The 24,487-nt window shown below is 44.5% G+C and overlaps 3 protein-coding genes across 8 annotated transcripts in view; 1 reads left to right on the top strand and 2 right to left on the bottom strand.

Moving 5' to 3' along the window:
• FKBP1B (FKBP prolyl isomerase 1B) overlaps positions 1–8,644 on the top strand; it is a 45,013-nt gene extending 36,369 nt beyond the window's left edge. For both annotated transcript variants that reach the window (XM_032104480.1, XM_032104479.1), the window contains 2 exons: positions 5,298–5,410; positions 7,944–8,644. In XM_032104480.1, coding sequence (XP_031960371.1) covers positions 5,298–5,410; positions 7,944–8,072 — 242 coding nt within the window. In that variant the 3' untranslated portion in view covers positions 8,073–8,644. The remainder of the gene's footprint in view (positions 1–5,297; positions 5,411–7,943) is intronic.
• Positions 8,645–11,335: 2,691 nt separating this feature from the next.
• Positions 11,336–17,342, bottom strand: SF3B6 (splicing factor 3b subunit 6). Its single transcript, XM_032104146.1, has 4 exons — positions 17,117–17,342; positions 16,758–16,876; positions 14,736–14,874; positions 11,336–14,235 (listed from the first exon to the last, which is right to left on the bottom strand). Exons 1-4 carry the CDS (start codon positions 17,144–17,146, stop codon positions 14,146–14,148), a joined length of 378 nt encoding a protein of 125 aa, XP_031960037.1. The 5' UTR covers positions 17,147–17,342; the 3' UTR covers positions 11,336–14,145.
• A 216-nt stretch (positions 17,343–17,558) lies between these two features.
• TP53I3 (tumor protein p53 inducible protein 3) lies at positions 17,559–23,443 on the bottom strand. Of its 5 annotated transcripts, none has more exons than XM_032104600.1 (7): positions 23,343–23,416; positions 22,180–22,257; positions 21,837–21,979; positions 20,895–21,162; positions 19,444–19,656; positions 18,498–18,694; positions 17,559–17,900 (listed from the first exon to the last, which is right to left on the bottom strand). In XM_032104600.1, exons 3-7 carry the CDS (start codon positions 21,972–21,974, stop codon positions 17,694–17,696), a joined length of 1,023 nt encoding a protein of 340 aa, XP_031960491.1. In that variant the 5' UTR covers positions 21,975–21,979; positions 22,180–22,257; positions 23,343–23,416; the 3' UTR covers positions 17,559–17,693. The 5 variants fall into 5 exon arrangements, with proteins under 5 accessions (XP_031960491.1, XP_031960490.1, XP_031960494.1 ...); XM_032104599.1 differs by lacking the exon at positions 23,343–23,416 and adding an exon at positions 23,138–23,298; XM_032104603.1 differs by lacking the exon at positions 22,180–22,257 and having other exon boundaries at positions 23,343–23,443.
• Between the last annotated feature and the right edge of the window lie 1,044 nt (positions 23,444–24,487).

Below are 24,487 nucleotides of genomic sequence, written 5' to 3'. Positions count from 1 at the left end.
TGGTCTACATAAAATGAAACAGGATAGTGTCCTAGAAACACCTTCTGAATATCTGCCCCTCTTTCTGCTGCCGAAAAGTGTTCAGGAAGTAGCTGTCTTCAAGCATATGTATTGCCTTTATATTCCATAGGTAACTACTGTTTGAAAAGGGAATACTTTATAGATGAATGATGCTGTTTTTTGAAAGTCACCTATTTAGTTCAGTTTGTCCCATCACTACTTGTGAGGTAAGTGAATCCCATTGTACAGGATAAAAAGAGAGCAGCTAGTGAAATCAAGGGATTTGTCCTGGATTAGGATCTTGTCTTCTGATTCCCAGAATTTGTCAACACTGCAGAGACAAATAAGTTATTAAACACTGAAGTCAATGAAACCTGGGATGCAATTTTGCCTACTTCATTTAGGGATGGATGGCTGAGTTAATACTGCCTCACTAGGGCCCTATAAAAACCTGGCAGCCTAGCACTTGGTTTAACTTTTGTAAGGTGGTTGACTGAGAATGATAAACAGTTCCAGGTGATTATTTCAGCCCTAACATCTAAATCTAGGTGGGATGAATCATTCTTGGAGATACCTCTCTTTCTCCATTAACCATAGGAGTAGCCTAGATGACAGGTTGAGACACAGTTTCTACCTTTGAATTGGATAACATTAGCAGTGGAATTTACACATGAATTTTCCAGGTTCAGGCAGAAGCTTGACAGACTACCCGTGAATGGCCTTCAGTGTTCTCTCTCCATCCATCCTTTGTATGGATAATAATTTGGCCTTGATTTGGGGCAGGGTTTTGTTGGGACAGTAGGTGTATTAGGTGTCTAATAGCTGGGCTGGCTCTGTGGATTTGTGCTATGTGATTGCCTATATTCCCAGATGAATCATTCTCAGAAGGAGGAAGAGGAAGCAAAAAGAAACTTAGTCTGTGGTCCAGCCTTTCCATTCCTGGCCTCTCCTCAATAATAAGAGTTTCTCTGATAAAGATTGAGCTCTTGCAGGCTCTTCTTTCTACGCAGATTTTTTTCATTGCATGCATAGGATCCTAATGTTGGTATGATCCCTATTCCTCTGCCAAATGGGGTTGAAATTGGCTCAAATACTCAGAAGTTATTAGGCAAGTGCAGACAGTGTCATTTCATTAGAGCTCTCCCCTTAGGAAACAGACTTCAGTGATGGGATCTTAGCTAAAGTAGTGCAGTGTTAAAAGTAGTGCAGACACAGCTGCAGACACACCTGTGTTTTAATAAGAAGTAATAACTTGTGTTTGAACCTGAAGTTGTGTTTTCAGTGCCAGTTTAGCCCAAATGGCACTGTAGTCCTGGCAGTTAGATGGATCCGTGGTCATGTTCCTTAACAAAAGGATCCATCTACCCTCTAATCTGCAGCATCAGTGAGCTGGACATCAGTGATTCAGTAGGACCCATGATCTGAAATGTCTCCTTTTCTACACTCACTCAGTTTTTAAAACCTGGTTTTCAATTAGGATGCCTTGTAGATCAGAATGTTTTCAAATCCATGCCATATTCTGATAACCAAGTTTGTACAAGTAATTATGTTAATACAATGATTGTTCCCTTTCAAAAACCTAAGGGTTTTTTAACAAGTAACCATATGGGTATGTAGATGTCCTTGCTCGGTCAAAACTCTTATTGATTGTTCTGACTTGCAAAACAATGTCATTGCTGAGTTCCAGATTGTGTGTTTTTTCCTCCTTGCTGTTAGCTAGATAAATAAAGATGCAGGCTGAAGATGGGCTTCCATCCTTGTTGAAGAATATTAACTAAATCAATTTTTTCACAAAAAAAAAAAATCGATTGGTGCATTAGCAAGAGAGAAAACACAGCATTGTGCTGTTTTAGCTCCCAGGAGTCCGCATAGCCAACGCTAACGCTCAGAAACAGAGATTAAAAAGATCTGAAGTTCACGTCTAAATCCGTATCAGAACTTCTTCAGGGCATGTGGAGTGTCTGACTCATTTCTAGACTGGATGTGCATTTAAAGGGCGCTCACATAAAAATTGACCCTCCTGCCAGACCTCCAGTGAATACAGACACATTTGACTCTTTGCATCCCGCTTTGCCCTCCAAAAGCAGTAAGGTGATGACAGAGGAAGTTACATTTATGAATCCATAACCTCATGAATTTTCAGCTGTTGCTGAAAATAGGATGTTGCCGTAAATACAGAAAAGCCTGATTTCTTCTACAAGGTGTAGTGCTAAACCATGACACAAGGCCTAACACATCTTCTCTGGGCATTTTCCAGTGAAATGAATTTGTTTTTAAATGGTGTATCAAACTAGCAAGCTCATGGGCAGATGGAAACGTTATTTTAAATTGGAAACATTGTCCAGGAGCTGTTGTCAGAATCTCTGAAGAGTTAATTCTGATTCTGCCACTGGTTTGATGTGGGGTGTTTAGTAAACCATCAGAGCTTTAAGCTAAGAGTTTTAATAGGATTTAGTTACAAAATGAAATGAATGCATACTAAAGTGTTGTGGAACTTTGCATCTGAATCTGAACTTTCAGATTGAGGCTATTTTATAATAAATATTTTCTTTACCTCCTTGGGTTAATGTGATGAATAATTAATGTTTGCATATTGCTTTGAACATGTGAACTGTAATGACAGTACTAAGTTTTAGTATTAAAACTATTAAATGCTGGGATTCTGTAATAGTCTCCTTCCATTTCATAGAATCATAAGGTTTTATGATGTGTTTAAAAATAAAAGTGCTGTGAGGAAGGACTGTCACTTAAATTTAAGATCAAATACTTCAAAAAGGATTGTATGATATGCCTGAGAGTTCCCCCTGAGCTGCTTCTCCCTGCCTGCCCTCCCCCAGTACATGCTGAATTTCTATATTACAAATGAATCCATCTCAGTCTGTAGCTGGAAAACCTTGTGCAGGACCTGCTGTGGTTTCCCAGCCTGCCCGGAGGTGTTTGTGGATATCACTGAGCTGATACATTGCATAGTACATTAATTTCCCCCTGTATTGGTGAGGCCACACCTTGAGTTCTATGTCCAGTTCTGGCCCCTCAATTTGGGAGGGACATTGAGGGGCTGGAGTGAGTCCAGAGAAGGGCAGTGGAGCTGGGGAAGGGTCTTGAGGGTAAATTCTATGAGGAGTGGCTGAGGGAGCTGGGAGTGTTTAGTCTGGAGAAAAGGAGGCTTAGGGGGGACCTTATGGCTCTCTACAGCTCCCTGACAGGAGAGTGCAGCCAGGTGGGGGTCAGGCTCTGCTCCCAAGTAACAAGTGACAGAACAAGAGGAGATGGCCTCAAACTGTGCCAGGGGAGGTTTAGGTTGGACATTAGGAGGAATTTCTTCACAGAAGGGGTGATTAGATATTGGAATGAGCTGCCCAGGGAGGTGGTGGAGTCACCTGGATGTGGCACTGAGTGCCATGCTCTGTTTGGCAAGGTGGCCATTGAGTCTTATGTTGGACATGATGATCTCAGAGGTCTTATCCAACCTCATTGATTCTGTGATTCTATGCACTTGCATCAGAGCACGCATACAGTACTTCATTATTTTACTGTGAAAAACTAAAGGATTGTGTCAGGCACTAATGGTAATGGTTATGAAACATTCCTTATGGGCAGGTTATTCCACAGTTTTCTTTCTAAGGCCTTAGGCACACACATAGGTGTGTCTGAAGGACCAACCTGGACAAATGTTGAACTCGGCTAATGGCTAATTTGCTTTAATATGGCATTTGGTTTTAATATTGATGTAAAATATCTGGACAGAGAACCCCACTGAATAATCAAACACTGTGTGCTCATAAGTGCAAGTCCAGAACTCCATTGCCACTGATTTAACTGCTAATGAATTTGGAGACATCTGTGTCTGAGCTGTTGTTTGGACTTCCCTTTATTCATTGCACAGAAATAGGCACTGCTAGGATGTGATTCATTATGTCCTAATGTACATCCCTAGATCTGGTTAGATGAATTGCTCCCTGAAAGTTCATTTTTCTCTGACTTGATTATCTATTTTCTCTGACTTGAGTAATTAGCTCAGAAATAGCTGGCTACATCTTAGAAGCCTAAAAGTTGGTAAAGTGAGTCCTACCTTTTTAGTCTCTGTTTTTCATTCTGGCACATCTCTTCATATTTACCTTTGATTCGTAGTACAGACTTTTTAGGCAAGCAAAATATGCCTCTTTGTTATTGGACAATAACTGATGGTTTTCACTGAAAAATAAAATTTGTGCATCAAGCTGAACTGTTAAGATAGCTGCTTCAATGGAAAGAAACTAGTAAGACTGTATCTTTGATATTGGATCTTAAAGACACTTTTTCTCAGCTTTTTTTTCCAAGCTGGACTTGTTAATGTTTTTTTCAACCAGAGTCTTTCTCAGATGAATGAACTTCTCTTTGTACAAGCCCTTGCATAGGAGAGTCATGATGTATGCCCACAACACTGGCACTACAGCACTACAAAGAAAGGATTGATTCTAATACATAAATATCAGCCCAACCTTGCAATATCCAGAGAAAAGCATTTTAAGTACCAGGTACTTATAAATTGAAAGCTACCATAGTTACCCACCATTTGAAAAGAGAAGAATAGCCAATCATGTAGTGCTCTGTGAAGGTTTGTCCATTTGCTGAGGAATCTGGGCATGTGTTCAAAACCCATGGATTGAAACTGTGCCCATCCAAAGGAATGAGTAACGTGTTCTGTGACCGTCTCTTGTGGCTGAATGAAAACACGAAGAACCAGGGTAGTAGAACATTCATATAAATGTCTTTGCTGTTTTCATGTTTGTGAATGCAGAGTCTCTTCTGTTCCTTCTGTATGAGGAGGAGACATGCACTTGTCACGTTGTGTGGAAGTTTCACACACATGGTGTGGGATGACCCCGTTTGTGTAACACATGTTATTAGGGGCAGCCCTGGATCAGGCATCTGCCTTGGGATTCACTCTTCTGCTGCCTCCCACTTGTTCCTTGCCTGCTTTTATCTGCTTAGGCAGGGAGCTCCACTGTGCAAACAACAGCTCTTCTGTATGTCTGTGCAATGTTTGGTGCAGTATGGGTTATAATCTGTTGCATTGAGAATAATAAAAATAATGTATTTCCATGTTAGACCCTAAATTACAGGAAGGCAAAGGTAACAATAGGGTACCACTGCAGTTGCCTCTTCTGGCTTAGCCATTTTGAATGAGGCTTCAAAGTGAAAATGAAAATGAGCAGCTGATGTGACCAAGACATCAATTTTTCACTCCTTCCCTCTCCTCCAGCACTTGAATTTAGATGTAACTCAGACTGAAACTGTGTGTCTTGTTTTGGCAGGAATGCTACAGAATGGAAAGAAGTTTGATTCCTCCAGAGACAGAAACAAGCCTTTCAGGTTCAAGATTGGCAGGCAAGAAGTCATTAAAGGATTTGAAGAAGGGGTTACACAGGTACTAATAAATTGTTCTGGTTGAACCTGGAGCTGGCTGAAGAGTGTGTGAGCTCAGCAATGTCCAGGGCAGTGGTGACAAGACCAAGTGGAAATCACAGTGTAGGACATGGAGTGTTTTTGTGAAAGTGTGGTGCATTTGAGCACAGCATTTCCTGTAGTTTCCATCCATCCATCCATCCATCCATCCATCCATCCATCCATCCATCCATCCATCCACCCACAGCTATCCTCTGCTCATGAGCCTTTCCCCATGGTATGCATTTGGGAGGGGAGAGGTGAAGTCCCCTCCCCAGGTGCCCTATAAGCCCCGTCTCTCTCCTGTGGGCAGCTCCACAAACAGACAGCAGTGGCCTTTAAAATGTTGAGGTGGCAGCTCTTTATGGGACGACCTCTATTCAGCTACTCCATAAAAGTCCAAGCTGCTGTTTTTGATGACATCCATGACCCAGCTACAGATTCTGACCCTTACTCAATGAGGTACCAAACTGCACTGCTAACATTTTTATGACTTCAGACTCACAGCTACAAAACATTCACTGGCCAACCCTATGCTGAGAGAAAGAAGACTGCCCTGCATTAATTACAGTTTTGAGTGCCAGCACAATAAAAGCCCCACAATACAATTCACTGCCAGGTCTTGCTTTTTGTGCAGTGCTGTGAGGGCTCCCCTCACGTGAGGAGTGTGATCAGGCTGCTCAAGTGCATGAGTGAATGAGATCAGGGTGCAAATTCCTCCTGACTTCCCATTTCAGGATCCAAGAGCTCAGTGTAGGAGGCAACTGCTCAAATACTCTCATAGGAACAGCTTCAACAGGAACAACTTGTGATGCATAAATAGAGAAGGGAAGAATGCAAAATGAGAAACAATCCACTGAGGAATGGTGCAACCATGCTTTTCCAGAGGGAGGTGGAAGAGAGAAGCATTTCCAGCCCTGTGGAGAAAGCAATGCAAACATTCCCTTCCCTCCAGCTAGAGAAGTCCATTTGAGGAATCCTAGACTGTGAAAAATACCACCTTCTTCTGAAGGATTTGAGTTGGACTGTTTATTATTTGCTTTGCAGAAAGGCCTAAGAGAGCTCAGGACTGTAGAGCTGTAGGAACCAGAAGCCAGTACGGATAAAGCAGCAGCATCAAGCACTGGGTGAATCAGTTCATCCCTTCCTTGACCACTCTCACTCCTCGGCTCCTGTCCCTTAGAAAATGAGTGGCTGATAGCCATTCCAGAAACCTGTGTGGCCACACGCTGCCCTGCTGCTCCTCCTAGTGGATCACTGACACAAGTCGAGCTCGTGGCTGTCTCCTTCCACCCCAGGGGTTGAGGGATTTGGGGAGTGTGATGGACAGACTCTCCTGGAACAAGGCAGTTCCCTATATCCAGCATGTGGATTTTGCAAGCCTTGGTGTAATGACTGTCAGATGTCAGCAGGGTCTGCATTCCTCTGCTCAGCTTCTGACAGTTCAAGTTTGCCTCATCCCTAAAGCCCCAGGCACGACCTACCAGCTGCCTGGTTTGCAGGGATACATCCAAGCACTGGACAGAGCCCCATGCAGAATCTCTGTGGGGACCAGGGGAGGTCATCGGCTTGGACATTTTCAGTCCCATGCCATGAATACTCCTTGAATGTGGGAAAGTTAATATTCACATATTTCTTCTACCCAAAGTAATCGACTCTCTAGCTTTGGTATATTTTATAGAACCTGAAAATACTCAGGAGGAGCTATCACATAATCTGTAGTCCAGTGATGTGTCCGATCTTGGGAGAGAGGTCTGAGTTAAAATCACTGCTTCAAGGCCAGTAAATATTCCATCACCCGTGTAAGGTGCATGAACAGAAGTTTGAAAATGTTCCAAAATTCTCAGAAGATAACTCCAGATCTCAGTGAGCAGTTCCCTTCAGAGCGAGCCTGGAGTGAGGGAAATCAGCATTCCTGCCCATCCCAGGGACAAGGGCTCTCTGCCTGGATAAGCAGCATAAGTGAGATGCCTGCCCAGGGGCTTGGACTGAGTTTAGAGAAATAAGTGCTGAACCTGGCTGTGTTTGGCACTGATCTCTGAGAGCTCTGAGGGCCTTTTCCTAGTGCCTGCTGATGGTGTTCCTTGTACCCTGCACTCTGCAGAAGGAACTCAGCCGGCCCCAGTTTAGGCAGGATGGACCAAACACCGTGTTAAAAAGACTTTGTGTCACTTCCAGGCGGTTCTGGCAGTTTAAATAACTGCTGTGAGAGGCCAGAGCAGTTATGAGGCCCATGTCTGAGCTGTTTGTGGCAGCTTCAGCTTGAAGCAAACCCGTTTGGATTCAGAATCATAGAGTGGCTTGGGCTGGAAGGGACCTTAAAGATCTTCTCCTTCCAAGCCCCAGACTCAATAATCTTAAAGGTCTTTTCCAAACTAAACAATTCTGTGAATCTGGTGATGCCAACCCTCCTTGATTCTGTAAATCTGCCAAGTAGTGGGAGTTTTATTTTGTTTTCCTCCTAATCCTGTTTTTTTTTGTCTTCTCTTTTCCTTTCTCTGCCATCCAAAACCCAGATGAGCTTAGGACAAAGAGCAAAGTTGACCTGCACACCTGAGATGGCCTATGGAGCCACAGGCCACCCTGGGGTCATACCTCCCAATGCCACCCTCCTCTTTGACGTGGAGCTTCTCAGGTTAGAGTGAACCTTCCCGAGGGAGTTGGCTGGAGACATCTGTTAATAACCATCCGTTCCTTCCTGCCTTGCCAGCGGTGGGAGGAATCTTCACTGGAATCCCAACCTTCCCTGCTCGAGCTGTCCTGTCAGTAGCACCTGACGCTTGATTTCCTCTGCCTTCCTTCTCTTTTATAACTTTGTGGTGTCCGTATTTGCCTTTTAATAGAAGCTCTGCTCTGAGGAAAAACGTCTCCCGGTGTAACATTTTCAAGTTGTACATTTTATTTAATTTGCATGTACGAAGAATTCACGGTGATGACTGAAAATATATATAAATATAAATATATATATATATTCCTTATTGAAAAAACCACTGCCTTACTGTACACTTAAACCAAGAAAAAATAAAAACCACAAAAGGTGCTCAAAAAAAAAAAAATCCAATGTACACCTTGTACATGAATGGGCATTAGCCAAACAGAGTTACCTGCGCTGCCACTTTTCTCAACTTGTACGTTCTGCTTGCTGCTGTTTTAAAAAATACTGTCTCATTTAAGAATTATAAGTATATATATAAAACAATAAAATCTTGATACTTTACAGTTTCTCTTCCTGTTTTTCTCTTCCGGCCACCAGGATACTTTTTGCTGTACAGGGAGTTCTTCAACCATCAACCCATCTTTGGTTAGTTATTCCTCTTATATGAAGTACATGTAGCTCCATGCACTGCTTCTATTAGAGATGGCCCAGTGGAAGATCTCTGTGGGACCAGAGGTACATGCAAGTAAGGGCTGCTGGGACAGAGAGGTTTCCTGACTCTCCATTTTCCCTGCCTCTATGGCCCCGCAACTCTGGCCAAAATCTGGTTGCTGAAGAGGTGGAAGGTGCTGCTTGTCAAAGAGATGCAGTGCTGGTCTAATTCTGTGCCTTTACAACACTAAAACTACTGTAATATTTTCTACTGGAGCTGAGCAAGGCTAGAAAAGAGCAGGATTTTGTGCATCCACCTTTCAACAGAAATCTGTGGGATGATGTGGCCACTGAACACTCTGGGGTTTTTGGGCTGCATCAGCTGCTGCTGTTTACAAAGCCTGCAAACTTACTGTGCACCGGGCCTCTGGCACTTGAGACTCAGCAATATTTATTTCATTTGCTGGTTATATGAGTTCATGAAATGCTGGTTTCTCCTCTGGGGACAGGAAGATGTGTAGGCTGTAATTCACCTGGATTTGGGAGCAGGACCTGATCAGTGAAGCTTTCTCTGTGCTGTTATTTTGCCTTGTCTAAGTCTGATTTCTTTCCATTAGGCTCATTTTTCCTCTCTGCTGTAAAAAACCAGAGCATCACTGGGTCCTGATGTTACTTTTCTTTAACTTGACTATAGACTATTTGCATGGTTTTCTACTAATGGATGTTTTGATGGGAATATTTCAAACAGTTGTGCTGTGTTCTTTTATCTGTGTAAGGAGAACACTCCAGCACTCAGACAGCAAGCTACAGAGGTGACCCCAGGTGCCACCTCCTGGAGATGGGAGAGGGAATGAGCACAGAGCAGCAAGACTGATGATCTGGCCAGGGACCATGGCCTGTGGTCTTCTCTTTCCAGATGTTCATTTTACCCACAGAGCTGCATTTATTTCAGCTTGTTAATTAATAAACCCATAAATCTGTATCTTACAGGTTGTTATACACTGAGCAGTGTAATTTTTTTTTTCTCTGCATTCCATAAAGAAATGAAAGGATTTTCAGAACCCTTTTTTTGGTGGAAATCTCAGGTCACTGCAGCAGCTGTGTTACAACGTCCACTAATAGTTCTTTTATTTAGGACAGGGTAATTTCCTGTTAAAAAATTCGTAATTAGATCTGTCAGGATCTGATGTCCACCACCTTTCCCAAATAATTTGAAAAGGTCCCTCTCTCCTTTGCCACTGCCCTGGCCTCTGTTGCTGGCCTTCCTTTCACCACTGGGTCACAGACTGCACCTCCTAAAGTCTTGGTTAAAGGTGGTGTGGCCTGTTGTGCTTGTCAAACACAGTTTGATTCAGCACATTGGTCTAAGCTGTTCCTCTCAATGGTCCAGTTTAAGTTAGTTGCTTTTTACAAAATAGAAAAAAATCCAAAGTATCACAGAATCACAGAATGGTTTGGGTTGGAAGAGACTTTAAAGGTCATCTTATTCCAACCCCTCTGCCATGGGCTGGGACACTTTCCACTAGATGAGGTTGTTCAAAGCCCCATCCAACCTGGCCTTGAACACTTCCAGGGATGGGACATCCACAGCTTCCATGGGCATCCTGTTCCAGGGTCTAACCATCCTGACAGTACAGTTTTTTCCTAATACATGATCTAACCCTACCTTCTGCTAGTTTGAAGCCATTCCCCCTTGTCCTGTCACTACATGTTCTTGTAAATAGTCTATTTTTCTTGTCAGCACCCTTCAGGTACTGGAAGGCCACAATTAGGTCACCCCAAAGCTTCTCTTTCCCAGGCTGAACAATCCCAATTCTCCCAGCCTTTCCTCATGGGAGAGGTGCTCCATCCCTCTGATCATCCTGGTGTCCCATCTCTGGAGTGGCTTCAACAGGTCCACATCCTCCCTGTGCTGGGAACCCCAGGGCTGGACACAGCACTGCAGGTGGGGTCTCACCAGAGACTGGCACCTGGTTTGGGCCCTTTCCTGAAAAGCCCCAACGGTGAATGGTGATGCCAAGGATTGTGTGAGTGACCCTGGAATGGCCCTGTGCTCCCTCCATCCCCACTTGGCCTTGCTGTTTGGGAGCTTCTGCTGCATCTGAGGCAACAGGCAGGGCACGGCTCTGCCCTTCCAAGTTCCTTACCAGGGAAACCACGTTCCTGCTGGGCTCTGAGAGCTGATTGTACTCAATCTTATCCCCTCTATCTGCAGAGCTGCTGCTATGCTCTTCCCCTCTGCCTTCACAGTACAACCAGCCATTACCCACTCTGTAAAATCCTTATTACAGCTGGCTGATGAAGCTCTCCCTCATCGCCTCCTCTCTGCAGAGACCTTGGTTGGAAACAGGGATTATTACATTTTTCATGCCAATTTCATTAAAAAGAAAAAATCTGAAAGGAAAACTAATTGTGCTTTGTGATACTTAGGGAAATTAAGTCTTCAAGGAAATGTAATCTTCAGCTCTTTATTTGACTGCAAATGCGTTAATTTATTTAATTGTATCATCAATCAACACAGTACATATAATTATTACCCCTATATAATAGATTGGAAAAAATTTACCGTCATTGCTTGTGTAATCAGATATACTCTTGTTACTAATTTCTAAACAGCATCAGTGGAAAAAAAAATGACCTTCCAGTCTTAATTTCATGTCCTACTTCCTGAAAAATTAAACGGGAAGTGAGCACACACAGAGCCAGCACAGATGCAGAGTGCCGAGGCTGGTAACATCTGCTTTATTTACTGCCCCTCTGCCATTCATGAGCTGAACTCATTTCCCTGTTCTTTGATATTACATTTCAAACAAAATCTTGAGCAGATCTCATCAAAACAGTCCTCCGGGCATTCCATTTCCATTCCCCCTGTCTTGCAGGTACAAATTATTATTTCATTTTACATGTGCAGGGACACTGAAAGCCCTGAACAGGCACTAGAAGAAAAACTATGAAATGGAATATTTAATGAAAGGCAGCAGCTGAGCTCTCAGAGAAATCAAAAGCTGCTGATCTTGAGGATTCATTGAAGGAATTTTTATTAATCCTATTACCCTAAAGAATTGCTTTTTATATGTGTTTTTCAAACAGCACCAAATCCTCATCAAAACAGACACTGCAGTGCAAGCACCATGCTCTCTGCTATTGACAGAAGCAATGTGGTATTTGCATATGATTTAAAACAAGGCTGGCAGCACCCAGCACCATTATTGTCACTCTGATATTTATTATCAGTGTTCATTATTTATTAGAACCATAAATCCAGCATGGCAACAAGCACCTCCAGTTCCTGTTACAGCAAGGAGTCTTCTCAATGCCCAGCAGTTGGTGTAAATGATTTCAGTTATCCGTTTGGTACATGGATGTGTACATATATACATGGCTCATATAAATAGATATATTTATATATGTAGAAGATATATATTTGGGAGCAGAGCAGTTTGTAACCCTTGAAAAGCTGTGGATGTTCACATAGAAGCAAATTCCCCAGTAGGATTTCATTAATTTTAACATTTTTAATGCAATCTGGTTCTTGCCTGAGAACTCTCAGTTTGTGTTAATCTGATAGGCAGGACCTGGCAGCCAGGCTGGCCATGGAGGGACTGCTCACCTAACCCAGCTACCCAGCTCCAGGTCTCCCAGTACCTGTTCCCGACCTCAGCCAGGGTCACTGTGGCCTGCAAGGTTTCTTGCTGCAAAAGGCGGCATCAGTTTTAAGGGAAGGATGCAGGGATGGAGGAATCACACACCAAGAGTGGCTCTGGCTCACATCCCCAAAGCCTGTGTGCAAGGGCAGATCTGCTCCAGTGGGATGCTCCTGGGTCAGGCACAAGCTGGGACTTTGAGCACCCACCCCAAGCTGAAATCACACGGGAGCCATCGTGGCTGCCTTCCCCCAGAGCTGGCTTGGGGCTCACTCTCCATGAGCCATTACTGAACTTTTCTTTGTAGCATCTGATTTATTAATTTGTAATAGCTTCTTTAAGAACAAAGAAAATAGGACAATTCAGTACAAAATGACAAGCGTTTAGTTTGTCTTGGTTCCAGACAGTAAATGTGAATATTGCTGTGAGCCCCTTCCAGCTGCTAAACAAGGCGCACAGCATAGGGCAGCTGCCAGGGATCTCCTCCAGGTGAGATCTGGACACTGTTCCCACAGCTGGGCACCCTCCCGTCACCCGTGACACACACGGACACCCCTGTACACACGGAGACAGAAGTGCCACAGCCCCTACCTGCACCAAACACTCGGGTGATGAATGACTCCCTTCTAACAGGACAGGTTACATGCAGGAGGAGTGCAGCATGAAGCAAGCCTTGATGAAAAAAAGCAAAATATGCATTTATATTTTCATCAAATGGACACAGCATTGTTCCTCAAGTGACAGAATCCAACAAAAACCTAATTTCAGAAAATGGGAGCATTTCTTTATCACAGTACGATATACTGAAAAACAAAACTGAATTACAAATCTCAAGCAAAGTATGTTTGCATCTGTCCTGGTTCTGCACTGGCTGGAAGTTGTCTGGTCAGGGAGCGAAACATTACATTCATGCAAATAAATCCTCCCAAGGCAGGATACTGCTCATGTTCACACATGTTCCAGCTGGTTCAGAACACAGACAGACGTTATTCTTTCCCAATTCCAAGATACTAGTTATGCACACTGTGGATCACACTTATCTTTATACACAGGACATGAGTACTAAAAAAAGAGCCAAAAAAAAGGTAAATTTGTTTTTCTTCCACCAGATGCTACACCTAAAACGGTATGTACAGAAAATGTGTTATAGCTCAACCATGCCAAGTAGAAAACAATTGCACTACAGGTATCAAAATGAAAACCTTCATCTACTGCCTCATTTTGGTCATGTGTTCTTCAATTCACACCAAATCCTCAGTCAAACCTGGGACACACAACAAAGCCCCCAGACACTTTTTTTTGTATTGTGAGAGCTGGGTTGTTCCACTGCAGCTGATCAAAGCTGGCACCATCCCTGGGAACAAGGTACTTGGTCTGGAGTCCCCATATCAGCTGGATCCTTTTAAAAGGCTGTTGGTCTTCTACAGTTTGTGAAAGAAACTTTGTTACAAACATGGGCTTGGGCTTGCTTTGTTCAGTCACAGAACCTGCTCGGTCTGTTTCTGAAAGCTCCTGCTCAAAACAGGTCAATGCAGCCTTTACCAGGTCACCCTCAGAACAGAGAAGGCATGTTGCCTTGGGGGATTTAATATTAAAGCAGATCTCCCCATGTTCTACATGAATTTAATTCTAATCTGAAGATACAAAGACTCATATTGCAGCTTATCAAATTTGTAAGAGAAAAAATGACACTTTGTTAAAAATTCCTATGTTTAGGCCAAGAACTCGACGGCAGTGTTTGAAAACAGTTTTCCAAAAAAGATCAGTTTATTTTGGTGGGTCTGTGTTAATTCCGTATTTTTCCTTGAGAAGCTTAAGCTGTTCTTCTTTCTTCTTTGTGTCCATCTTTTGGAATGCCTGTAATTAGGAAAATAAAAAATGTCAGAAGACAAAAGAAGTCTCATCTTATGACAAGTTATTTCCCTGTATCGCAGACATCACTGCGAACTCCCACCACCATCACACACACACAGAGAGCGCTGTTTGATTCTTGCCCTGGAGAATGTCACAGGGCCCTGGACACCGTCAGTGACAGGGACGAGAACTGCAGACTTTTTACCCATAAACAAGACCTCACCTCTTGCTGCAGCTGTGCAGTTGTGGAGCTTCTGCACCCTCTTCTCCAGAGTACATCCCTCACAAACATGTTTTTCACTCCCTTTGTCCAAAAGTACTTTTTTTGCACACAAGTCACCAAGTAAATGTGAAACTGACCATGTATCCCATTCACTCCCTCTAACAGTTTGGGTTTTATTTCTTAGAAATACCCACACAACTGCGTTTACAAACTGATGTTGGGGTTGGTTTTTTGTGACAGCTCTGTTGAGAGGTGACTTCCCCAGCCCAGGTGCACGTACCCTGTTTGCATTGTAGTACAGAACCACGAGGTATCTGTTGCACACGTTGAACCCCGACAGGTGGTCACAGGCGTTCTTGGCATCGAAGATGTCCTCATAGACCACGTAGGCTGTTCCTCTGGTCTCAGGGGTATTTCCACTGCAGAGCAAAGGTCAGATTCAAGGTTACATAAAATGAACAAGAAATAGTTTGTTTATTTCACAGTGACTGAGATTAGCTGAACTAATGCAACTTCACTAAAAACAATTTTTTATTTTTTTCTAGGTATTAAACTACATCCCTGCTTTCCACACCAAACAGTTCAGAGCCAGAGACAACAGGAAAATGAGCTCCATAAGGGAAATGCACCTCTCCGCAACAACTATCAGTAGCTTTTGTCAGGGCTGTCATATGTCTGGAAGTAATTTCAGTCTTTATTATAGCAATTAGCTTTTACTTAATGTTACAAGACCTGGCTGTCAGTTAGTGGCTGGCTGGATCAGATGTGGCCCTAGGACAGAACAGGGCTCCTGGCATATCACAAAGTCAATTTAAGAGGTTCAGAACAGCCCTGCTGGTGCAAGCCAAGGCACAGCCATCACCCATGGGAGCAGTTCCATGCCCTTTGCCTGAAGGATGGGACACAGGTCTGGACACGTAACAGTAATGAGCCCACAGGGGCTGCAGAGTTTACAGATCCCAAAAGTCTCAACTAAAAGACACCTACAGAGACTTAAAATCAGAACAACTGTCTCTAAGGTGCTTCTGAGAACTCCTGAGGACAAATGGTTATCACACATATCCACACTGAGGTGTGTGCAAAAGTGAGGAGGAGAATGGGATAAAAACTGCACAAAGCACAAAAGCCTTCACAAAGGGGCTTACACGTTATGCCTTGTCACTGATGACGTTGGGATTTCTGTGGGAAGCAATGTTAATTAGTAGCTCTGAACAAACCACTGGATGCACAAGCTAGCACGTTGCTTCAATGGAAAACTCTTGGTAAGTCCTAATTCTCAACAGGTCCCACTGTCATGCTGTTCCAGCCCACATGTTTTCAGAAAACTCAAGTACTAGCTCTTCTTTATGCTCATTAGCAAAGAATTCCATCTATTTAGTCAGGCAGTGTTTACACTGCCCGTTGTTCCTTCAGCCACTTCTCCAGTCTGCGCTTCTCTGCACAAGAAGGGTCTGTCCAGTGTCACTTCCTAGCATGGCACCAGCAGCACACGTCCCCTTGGTGTCCTTTGCTTACTGAGGGCAAATCTGTAACACTCACTTTACACAGTGAACACTCAAACAGGCTGCCCAGAGAGGCTGTGGATGCTCCATCCCTAGAAGTGTTGGATGGGGCTCAGAGCAACCTGGTCTAGTGGAAGGTGTCCCTGCCCATGGCAGGGGATTGGAATGAGCTGGTCTTTAAGGTCCCAGCCAACCCTCCTGTGATGATCAAAGCTCAGGTCCTAAACATTGGAACTAACCAGGAGAAGAATCTCAGAGCTGCTGCAGGCATGTACAATCTCCATGCATTTCAGAACCAAAGGCACAGTCACATCTCCACTATCCAGACCTGGTTTGGCTCGAGGACATCCTGTCTGTGGCACACAGGGGTTGCTCCTAGTATTTGTTTCTAGTTCACTGGTCCAGCAAGAGCAGCATCTCTGTTTTCCCACTGATCAATTATTGGATACTCATAAAGCAGGAATACTGTTTGTGCTCTACTTCTGCCTTTCCTATTTTTACCCCAAATCAAGGTAAAACCTCAGCTGTATTTGAAACTTAAGCAAACTAGTCTCTCATATTTTATCAACATCCCCAAGTTCATTTCAAATTTAAGCTCCTTCTCCCCACCTCCCAGCACAGTAATTTTCTAACAAATTCATTTGTTAAGAGCATCATCACATCCCACTCGGGCACTCGGGGCGCTGCTCCAGGGCATTGAACCTTTCCAGCTGTGGAACCCAGCTGCCACCACCGCAGCAAGAACACTGACACTGGAGCACGTGAAACCCTTCACGGCCCAAAAAACCTGAAATACTCACACTCTGATCTGCCGGATGGGCCCGTACTTCCCAAAAATGTCGTACATCTCCTCGGCCGTGATTTTGTACGGCAGGTTCCTGATGTACAGGATCCGGTTGACCTCCGGAGGGAGCCGGATCTGATGGGGGAAGGACAGGCGGTGTGTTAGACCCAAGGCACGTATTACAAACCTTAAACCCAGCAGCCTACGGGTTAAATCATGGAATCACTGAACCACGGAATGGTTGGGACTGGAAGGAGCCTTAAACATCACCCAGTTCCACCCTCCTGCCGGGTTCCCGTCAGAGCAGCGGGGTGCCTGAAGCGGGACGAAGCAGGAGCCCACCCCGGCAGGGACGGGACAGGGCAGGGCACTCACGTTGGCTCGTTTGGCTGCTTGCATCGCCATGGCGGCGGGCGGTGGGTGGGGGCCGCGGCCTGGGACGGAAACACCGGCGGGGAAGAAGGCTGGAGCGGAGACAACGGCGGGGACCGAGCCTGGAACGGAGAGAGCGGCACGGACCGGGAGCGGCGGGCAGGAGACCCGGATCTATCCCGGCGGGCAGCGCGCGCTCCCCTCACGGAACCGGATCTATCCCGGCGTGCACCGGCAGCTAGCCCACGTGACCCCGGCAGCTATCCCACGTGACCCCGGCAGCTATCCCACGTGACCCCGGCAGCTATCCCACGTGACCCCGGCAGCTAGCCCCACGTGACCCCGGCAGCTAGCCCCACGTGACCCCGGCCCCGGCCCCGCCCCCCCCCCGTGCCTCAGGCCCGGCCCCGGCCCGGCCCCGCGCCTTCCATCCGCGGTGCCAGAATTGCGACAGATACATCTTTAATAAACGCTTCCATAGCCTTTCCCCTTCCTCGCCCCCCACACGAATCGGTCTGGTTTGGAGCAGGAGCGGCAGGATGACCGCAGTGCAGTCCCCGCAGTGACTGTCCCAGAGCAGCTACTGCAGCGGCCCTTTCTTGAAGCAAACGGGAATTTCGATGACGATTTTGCCGATGTTCCTGTTTTCCTCCATCGCCCGGTGTGCCTCGGCGATGGCGTGCAGGGGGTAAACGCTGTCCACGAGGGGCTGGAGACGCGGGGAAGCCCCTCCGGAAAAATGGGGCAGCACCTTTTCTGTGAAGGCTCTGACCAGCCGCTCCTTGTACTGGGGAGAGAAAACACCTTCAGGGTTATTTCCCATCATTTCACTGACTGAGGTGTCTTTGAGCGCGGCGTTTAAAACGTACACAGCCCTCAAGGAGACACCTTCTGACATTCTCATAGTGAAATGGAGATAAAAACACCTGACCGGTCTAAATTACAAACAAGAAGAAAGCTTTTTAGATTTATTGCATTTTAGTTGAATGAAATTCTCCAAAGCAAGTGTTGTAAGCTCAGTGCAGAGCCATTTAAATCAAACTGATATAAAGTTCTTGTAAATATTCTGTCTTAAACCATGCACAGAATCTGCCCAATCACTGGACCTTTATTTTTTCTTAGGCCAAATATCTAGACGATGGTACTCATGAAGCACATTAAGAAATCCTGGGTGTCATTACTCTCATTCAGGGAGGAATTTGATAAAAATAGAAAAAAGGACATTTTAACTTAGTTTTGTGACATTTTCCAAAGTATGTAGTAACAGTTCAAGGTGGGGCTTTTTTGGCAAGAATGTGTTTAACACTGGTTTTAAAAGAAAGCTCTCAAAACTATGAATGATTTTAAGATCAAACTGCACACACTGCTTATGGCCACTACTTGCCTCCTTGTCTCGGGACCGTAACAGGCTCGTGTGGATGCTGGCTCTTTTGGAAAGCAGCCTTGCCAGCAAATCCCCATGGACTTCACCTCCACTCAGCAGTCCATAAATAATCCACTGGCCATCAGTATTCAGACAGTTGAGATTCTTCTCCCAGTATGAGCCACCAACACAATCTAAGATAGTATCTACTCCAGAACCTCAAGTAGAAACAGAAGAGATTTCAGCAGTGAAGTCAAGCTGCATTCAGTGTAGGATAATTTCAGGCAAAACTAAGACCTTGTTATTTATAGGTTTATTGCAGAATCAACCCTGCAATTCTTATTTAAGTCTTTCTACTGAAATTAGGAATTGGCACAGTGATTTGTAAGAAATTACAGAATCAGGCACAAAAAAAAGAATCATCAGTTACCCAGAAGCAGACTCAGGCAGAAACCACCCCAAATACTTAGAAAAGCTACATTTTTCTAACTGTTCAATAATTAAGCGTGGTGAGGCCTTGGCACAGGTTGCCCAGAGAACCTGTGGATTCCCATCCCTGGAAATGTTCAAGGCCAGCTTGGATGGGACTCTGAGCAACCTGGTTGAGTGGAAAGTGTCCTTGCCCATGGCAGGGGGTTGGAACGGGATGATCTTTAAAATCCTTTCCAACCCAGGCCATTCTATGATTCTGTAATGATTCAAACACGAAGTGTGAGGATTTGGTCCCACAGTTCCTTGGGAAGCAGCAATAACAAGGCACAACATTTATGCCCAAATGAACACAGACAAAGAGAGCCCATGCAGAAAACACCACAATTAAACAAAGGAAAGGCCCATTCTGGGCTGAACAGGATGTCAGGTTGTGCTAACAGGGTCGCTACTGTCTGCTCCCTCACCAAGAGACAGCTGAAACTGTGTGTGCACACATTGGGAGGTTCATTCACACCTCTCACAGAGAGATTTTTACCTTGGGTGAACTCCAAGACCTTTTCACTGAAGTCTTCAATCTTGTAGTTGAACCCTGCAGCTGCTCCAGCATTTGCTGTTGCTTCCAGTTTCTCCTGAGTTCCTGCTGTCACAATGGGAATAGCCTTTGCCAGTCTCACCAGCTGAATGGCTGCCACGCCAACCCCGCTGGCTCCAGCGTGGATCAGCACTGTCTCGCCCTCCTGTACTTTACCTGGAGGAGGCCATAAGGAAAGTGGTCACCCTTTGGCATCACCTTTGGATTAAAACATGAACAGTCTGGAAGAAACTGAAGAGGAGGTTGAAAGAGATGCCCTTGGTTGGGCTTTGTTTACATCTTCATAGCCTTCACAAAAGAGACAAATCCAGAAGTAGCAGAGGTGTGCTGACAGGACATCATTTAACCAGCCTCAGTGGAAGGACTTTGTCTTGGCCCTGTGCAGTTCTGGGCATCTGTGACCAAGATGCTTAATGAAGTGCACTCACAGCTTTTTTATATCATCAGTAAAAAACACACTTGGAGGATGTTCACACTCAGAAATCAGGCACTCAGCAATGGAGAAATACCAGAAATGCTGGCTAATATTAAGGACCAGTCCTACCAATCATTTTACCATCTATCAGTTGCATTAATTTGTGTTCCACTGATTGCTACTGAAAGTGAGGCACCAAGTAGCCTCCCACTAACCCCTAGGAAGCAACACTTCTCAAAGCAAATCTGCAGGGATGTTTGGAACTGTTGTTCCTGATTGGATCTTTTAGATGCTACTGCTGAAGAGTGTAGAAGAAGGATATTTCTCATCTGAGGAAAACCCTGGGAAGTGCTACTGTTTATTACCTTGGCAGCGCATTTTTAAAATTAAGAATGTGAGCTTCTGTCTGTTTTAAATCAGCTCAGAGTGAATTTTACCTACAATTACCTACAATTAATATCTCTGTTGAACCAGGTACAAGATGTTGGCTACTGCACACCCACAGGCAATTAGTGGTAAACTTCATGATACGGTCATGCATGCAGTGAAGCCAAATCCTTAGAAATAAGATGTATTTTCAGGTGTGTGGAGAACATGAATAATTTCAGGGTTTAGGCTTAATGGAAGGTGTCCCTGCCCATGGCAGGGGGGTAGAATTAGATGATCTTTAAGATCCTTTTCAACACAAACCATTCAGTGATTCAAGCTGAAAAATACAGACGAAAAGAAACCTGACCATCTTTCCATATCCTTCCTTGTAAATATGCAATCAGCAGGGTCAGTTGCGATTGGGGAGAGGTGGTCAAGATTCAAGGATTTGTGTCTGGCATACCAGATTCTGACCCATAGGGACAAAGTGACAGTGAAAAGGTTCTTTGAGAGCAAACAACATTCAGATGGAGGCAACAAAGAGAGGATTTTGTAACAGAAAGGAAGATGAGCTGTTTCGGTGGGATAAATGGGCAAATGCGCCTCTCACCTACAAAATGGAGCAGCTGAAATGCTGTTAGCCAGGCTTCAGGAATGGCTGCAGCCTGAGTAAAAGTCATATCTTTGGGAATTGGCATCAGGAGGCCTTCGGGCACTGTCACGTATTGTGCCTGGCCTCCCCCGGAGAGCAGAGCCATCACTGCATCGCCGATCTTCCACTGGCCTGAGCAGCCAGGACCCAGCCCAGCCACGCTCCCAGCTGCTTCTAGGCCTAAAATATCACTTGCTCCTTTGGGGGGAGGGTACTTCCCTCTCCTCTAAAATAAAAAGAGAAGGCAAGGAAGGAAAAGCCAAACATCAGTGAGTGTAATGACTCGCAATATTTCATTCACATGTCACCAGCCTAAATTCCTATTTGTTTCATCCTGGTTTTGCACTGTGCAAATGTTGCAGTAATTTGAGGATATTCTATCCTCTGGAAACACTTCTTGCTTCCTAAGTATTATTCTTCCTAAGTTTTATTCTTAAAATAAGAATAAATTGAAATATTTGTGAGTCTCCTTTGTCCAGGCCAATCCCTACTGTGGAGGTACTTTGGTCTCCATTTGCAGAGCATGGCTTGCAGCTCAAAATAATAATTTGAATGTGAATCTGAATGATTTTCTCCCACTGGAACTGTGCCATTGGAACACTTCCTTTTCATCCCAAATGCCCAGAAAAGGGTCTAAGATCTAGAAAGACCAGAGTTTGGGTTTTACATGTTTTTTTGAAAGGCAGCTGCCTTTCCATGCCAGCCCAGCACTGCTCTGAGACAAAAACATTTATCTGCTCAATCAACAAACATGTCTTCTTTCAACCCTATGGACTCTCCCATCCAAATGCTCACCAGGTCCACACTCTTTTAGCTCATTAGATCTGTCAAGACTTCACAGAGGGGCTTGAAAAATCTGTGTTGTTTTTAGGTGCATAGATCTGCTTAACATACATTTACCTGGAGTAAATCAGCCCGATTCAGAGCACTGGCAGAGACCTTCACAAGAACTTCTCCTTCTCCTGGATCTGGTTTCATCACTTCTTTCATATAGAGATTTTCTGGGCCTCCTGGGCAATCAAAATAGGCTGCAAACATTTTCTCTAAAAAAAAAACCAAAACAAACCTGACAAAACCTTGCATGAATGCAGGCACACTTACGTGCAGTGGAAAAATCTCAGTAATGAAAGGTAAGAAACGCTATTAAAAATTCCTATTTATTTCCCTTGCCTCAGGAGGTAATTCCTGTGTGCCTGATTTGCTATGGTAGAGGATCTCACTGCTGCAGCAGTCTTTCAGGTACCTTCTCAGATGCTATTCCTGGGATCCTTTTGGCACCAGCAGCTGTTGAGGTGGGCTGAGCTGTCAAGCCTCTTCCTGCCTGGTAAAATCAAATGTGGAACAGTTTTCTCGCTGCTCCCTGGGTACTGGGTGGAAGGAGATGAGAAGGAGAGGGAACCACAACGGGAACAACTATGTTAGTTTTTGAGAGCTGGTACTACACTGAATGCAGCTCAGGATGGGCTGCAGGCCAGAGCCACTCCAAGTAACCATGACTGAGCGACAGACCACCCTGCCCTCTGTAAAAATCACTGATGTCTGCACAGGGAAAGCTAAGTGCATACCTAATTATTTGTGGTAAGACTGCAAATGTGGAGTGATAAACAATTTGAAACCTCAGGAATGGCAATCCCCACAGGGTGGTGCTCTATGGCTATTTTATGGTGAATAAACACTTCCAATTATTCATATAAAATGCAGTTTAAAGGCTTTTCTTTCTGAGGCTGGCTGTCTATTCGTTGTTTTCAGATGAACCATTTAATCCAATCCCACAAAATTTGCCTGTATCAGCAATAAAATTCAATGGGAAGCCCACCTGATACAGCCCATAACAATTGTTTCTGCTGTCTTAATTGGTTCCAAATTTAGTCAATTAAAAATAAGATGTGAAAGAAGCTTTTGTCTCTCTTCCATCAGAGTTCATTAACCTGTGTTTTTATAAATTATTGTCACTGCTGCTAGAAGCAGGCCCACAAAAATGTAAAAAAAAAAACCAAACAAACAACAAAAACCAAAACAAACCAACCAACCAAAAAACCCGAGAGGACCTGAATATTTACATTACTCTCAAATATGCACAGAAAACCACAGGAACTGAAACACGAGTTTCCAACCATTTCAAGCTCTCAGATCTGCCAGCAGTGGCCGAAAACAACAATTTTAAGAAGCTGTGTGGCTCCCGAGCAAACCCCCGAGCTCACCTTTTTCCTATAAAGAAGGAGGGACACTCTGTGCCCCGGAACAAACCCAGCATGTCCTCGGGAACAGAGTCCGATCCCAGCTCCTCCTCTCCCAGCTCTGCCCTTGCACTCGGCTACTCCCCAGCAGACAAGGGGAGGAACAGGGCGAGGCTGTTTTACTTTGGAGTGACAGATATGAGGAGTCAGAAATATTAGCAGGGCTCACCATTATTTCTGTGAACGACCTGGATTATTCCACGGGTTGGCACAGAAATCTGCTGTCCCGCTTGGCCTTGCAGCAGAGATCAGCTGCTGCCCCAGCACATGGGGAAGCTTGGCCTACTGCCCGTGGCTGTGCCAGTGTGTGGGATGGGGTGTGCTCCAGCTGAGCAGATGCTTTGATTTCAGAATACTGAGTGTCTCAGACCCGATTTACTCCACTGGCACTGAGGGTGTGGGAGCTGTGCCAGCCCTGATACCACAAACCCACTGGGGAGGCTGCCCTGGGCTCCCTTCCTGGGGGACCGCGGCGTTCGGAGCTCGCTGGTTCACATCTGCCAGCTCTCTGCCTTTCTACCTGATGGTTTGGCATCAGAATCATTACTGTTCTAAAAGCCCGATGGCATCTCCATGAGGTTTGCAGAAGGATCAGATCACGCCTTTCTCTGTGTCCTAGTCACCAGCTCTTGAGTGTTTGAGCTGTCAGGGAATAAAAGTGACACTTCAGATTGTTCAAAAATGGTAACTCATATGTGTAGGATTTTTCTGTGGATTTTTTTCCAGTAATAATGAGATTTTTGGATTCATGCTTTTAAACTCTTCTTCGAAACTGAGCAAATTTAGAATCAAGTATAGCTAAAAATTCTTTTGTTCTCATGTGACTTGGAGAGCTAATAGTTGATGTGTTTCTGAAGATGAAAAGATCATGAAGCCTGGTCTATGGTACACTCAGCCTGATTCAGTCCTGGTAGTGACATTGTCCCTCCTCCACTGTCCCCAGACAACTTTGCAATCCACTGCAGTTTAAAATAACTTTCTATTGCAGTCATTGACAATGCAAATTCACATGATAAAAATATATTTTATTACTCAAAGATGTACAGGACAGCCTGAAAATGTGTTAATGTAGCAATTTCCTTTGTCCCTTGGGTGACAGCATTAGAAAGATAAAGCAGAGCATCTTAAACCAAATATTGAAGACATTACTTTCAATTCAGTTAAGAAACTTAGAGGGCAGATACATAGGGTAGTCCTTTTATGAGCAGCAAGCCCACAAGTGTTCTTGAAGGAACTGAAGGGAACTCTGCAGCTGGAATGCTGTAAAGCAGCAGTTTCTTATTTAACTTTGAAGTTTCAAACTTCTATACTTTA

The sequence above is a fragment of the Corvus moneduloides genome, chromosome 3 (genome assembly GCF_009650955.1).
Source record: "Corvus moneduloides isolate bCorMon1 chromosome 3, bCorMon1.pri, whole genome shotgun sequence".
Taxonomy (NCBI): Eukaryota; Metazoa; Chordata; class Aves; order Passeriformes; family Corvidae; genus Corvus; species Corvus moneduloides.
The sequence above is the reverse complement of the archived record's forward strand: the minus strand, read 5'-3'. Positions and strand labels throughout refer to the sequence as shown.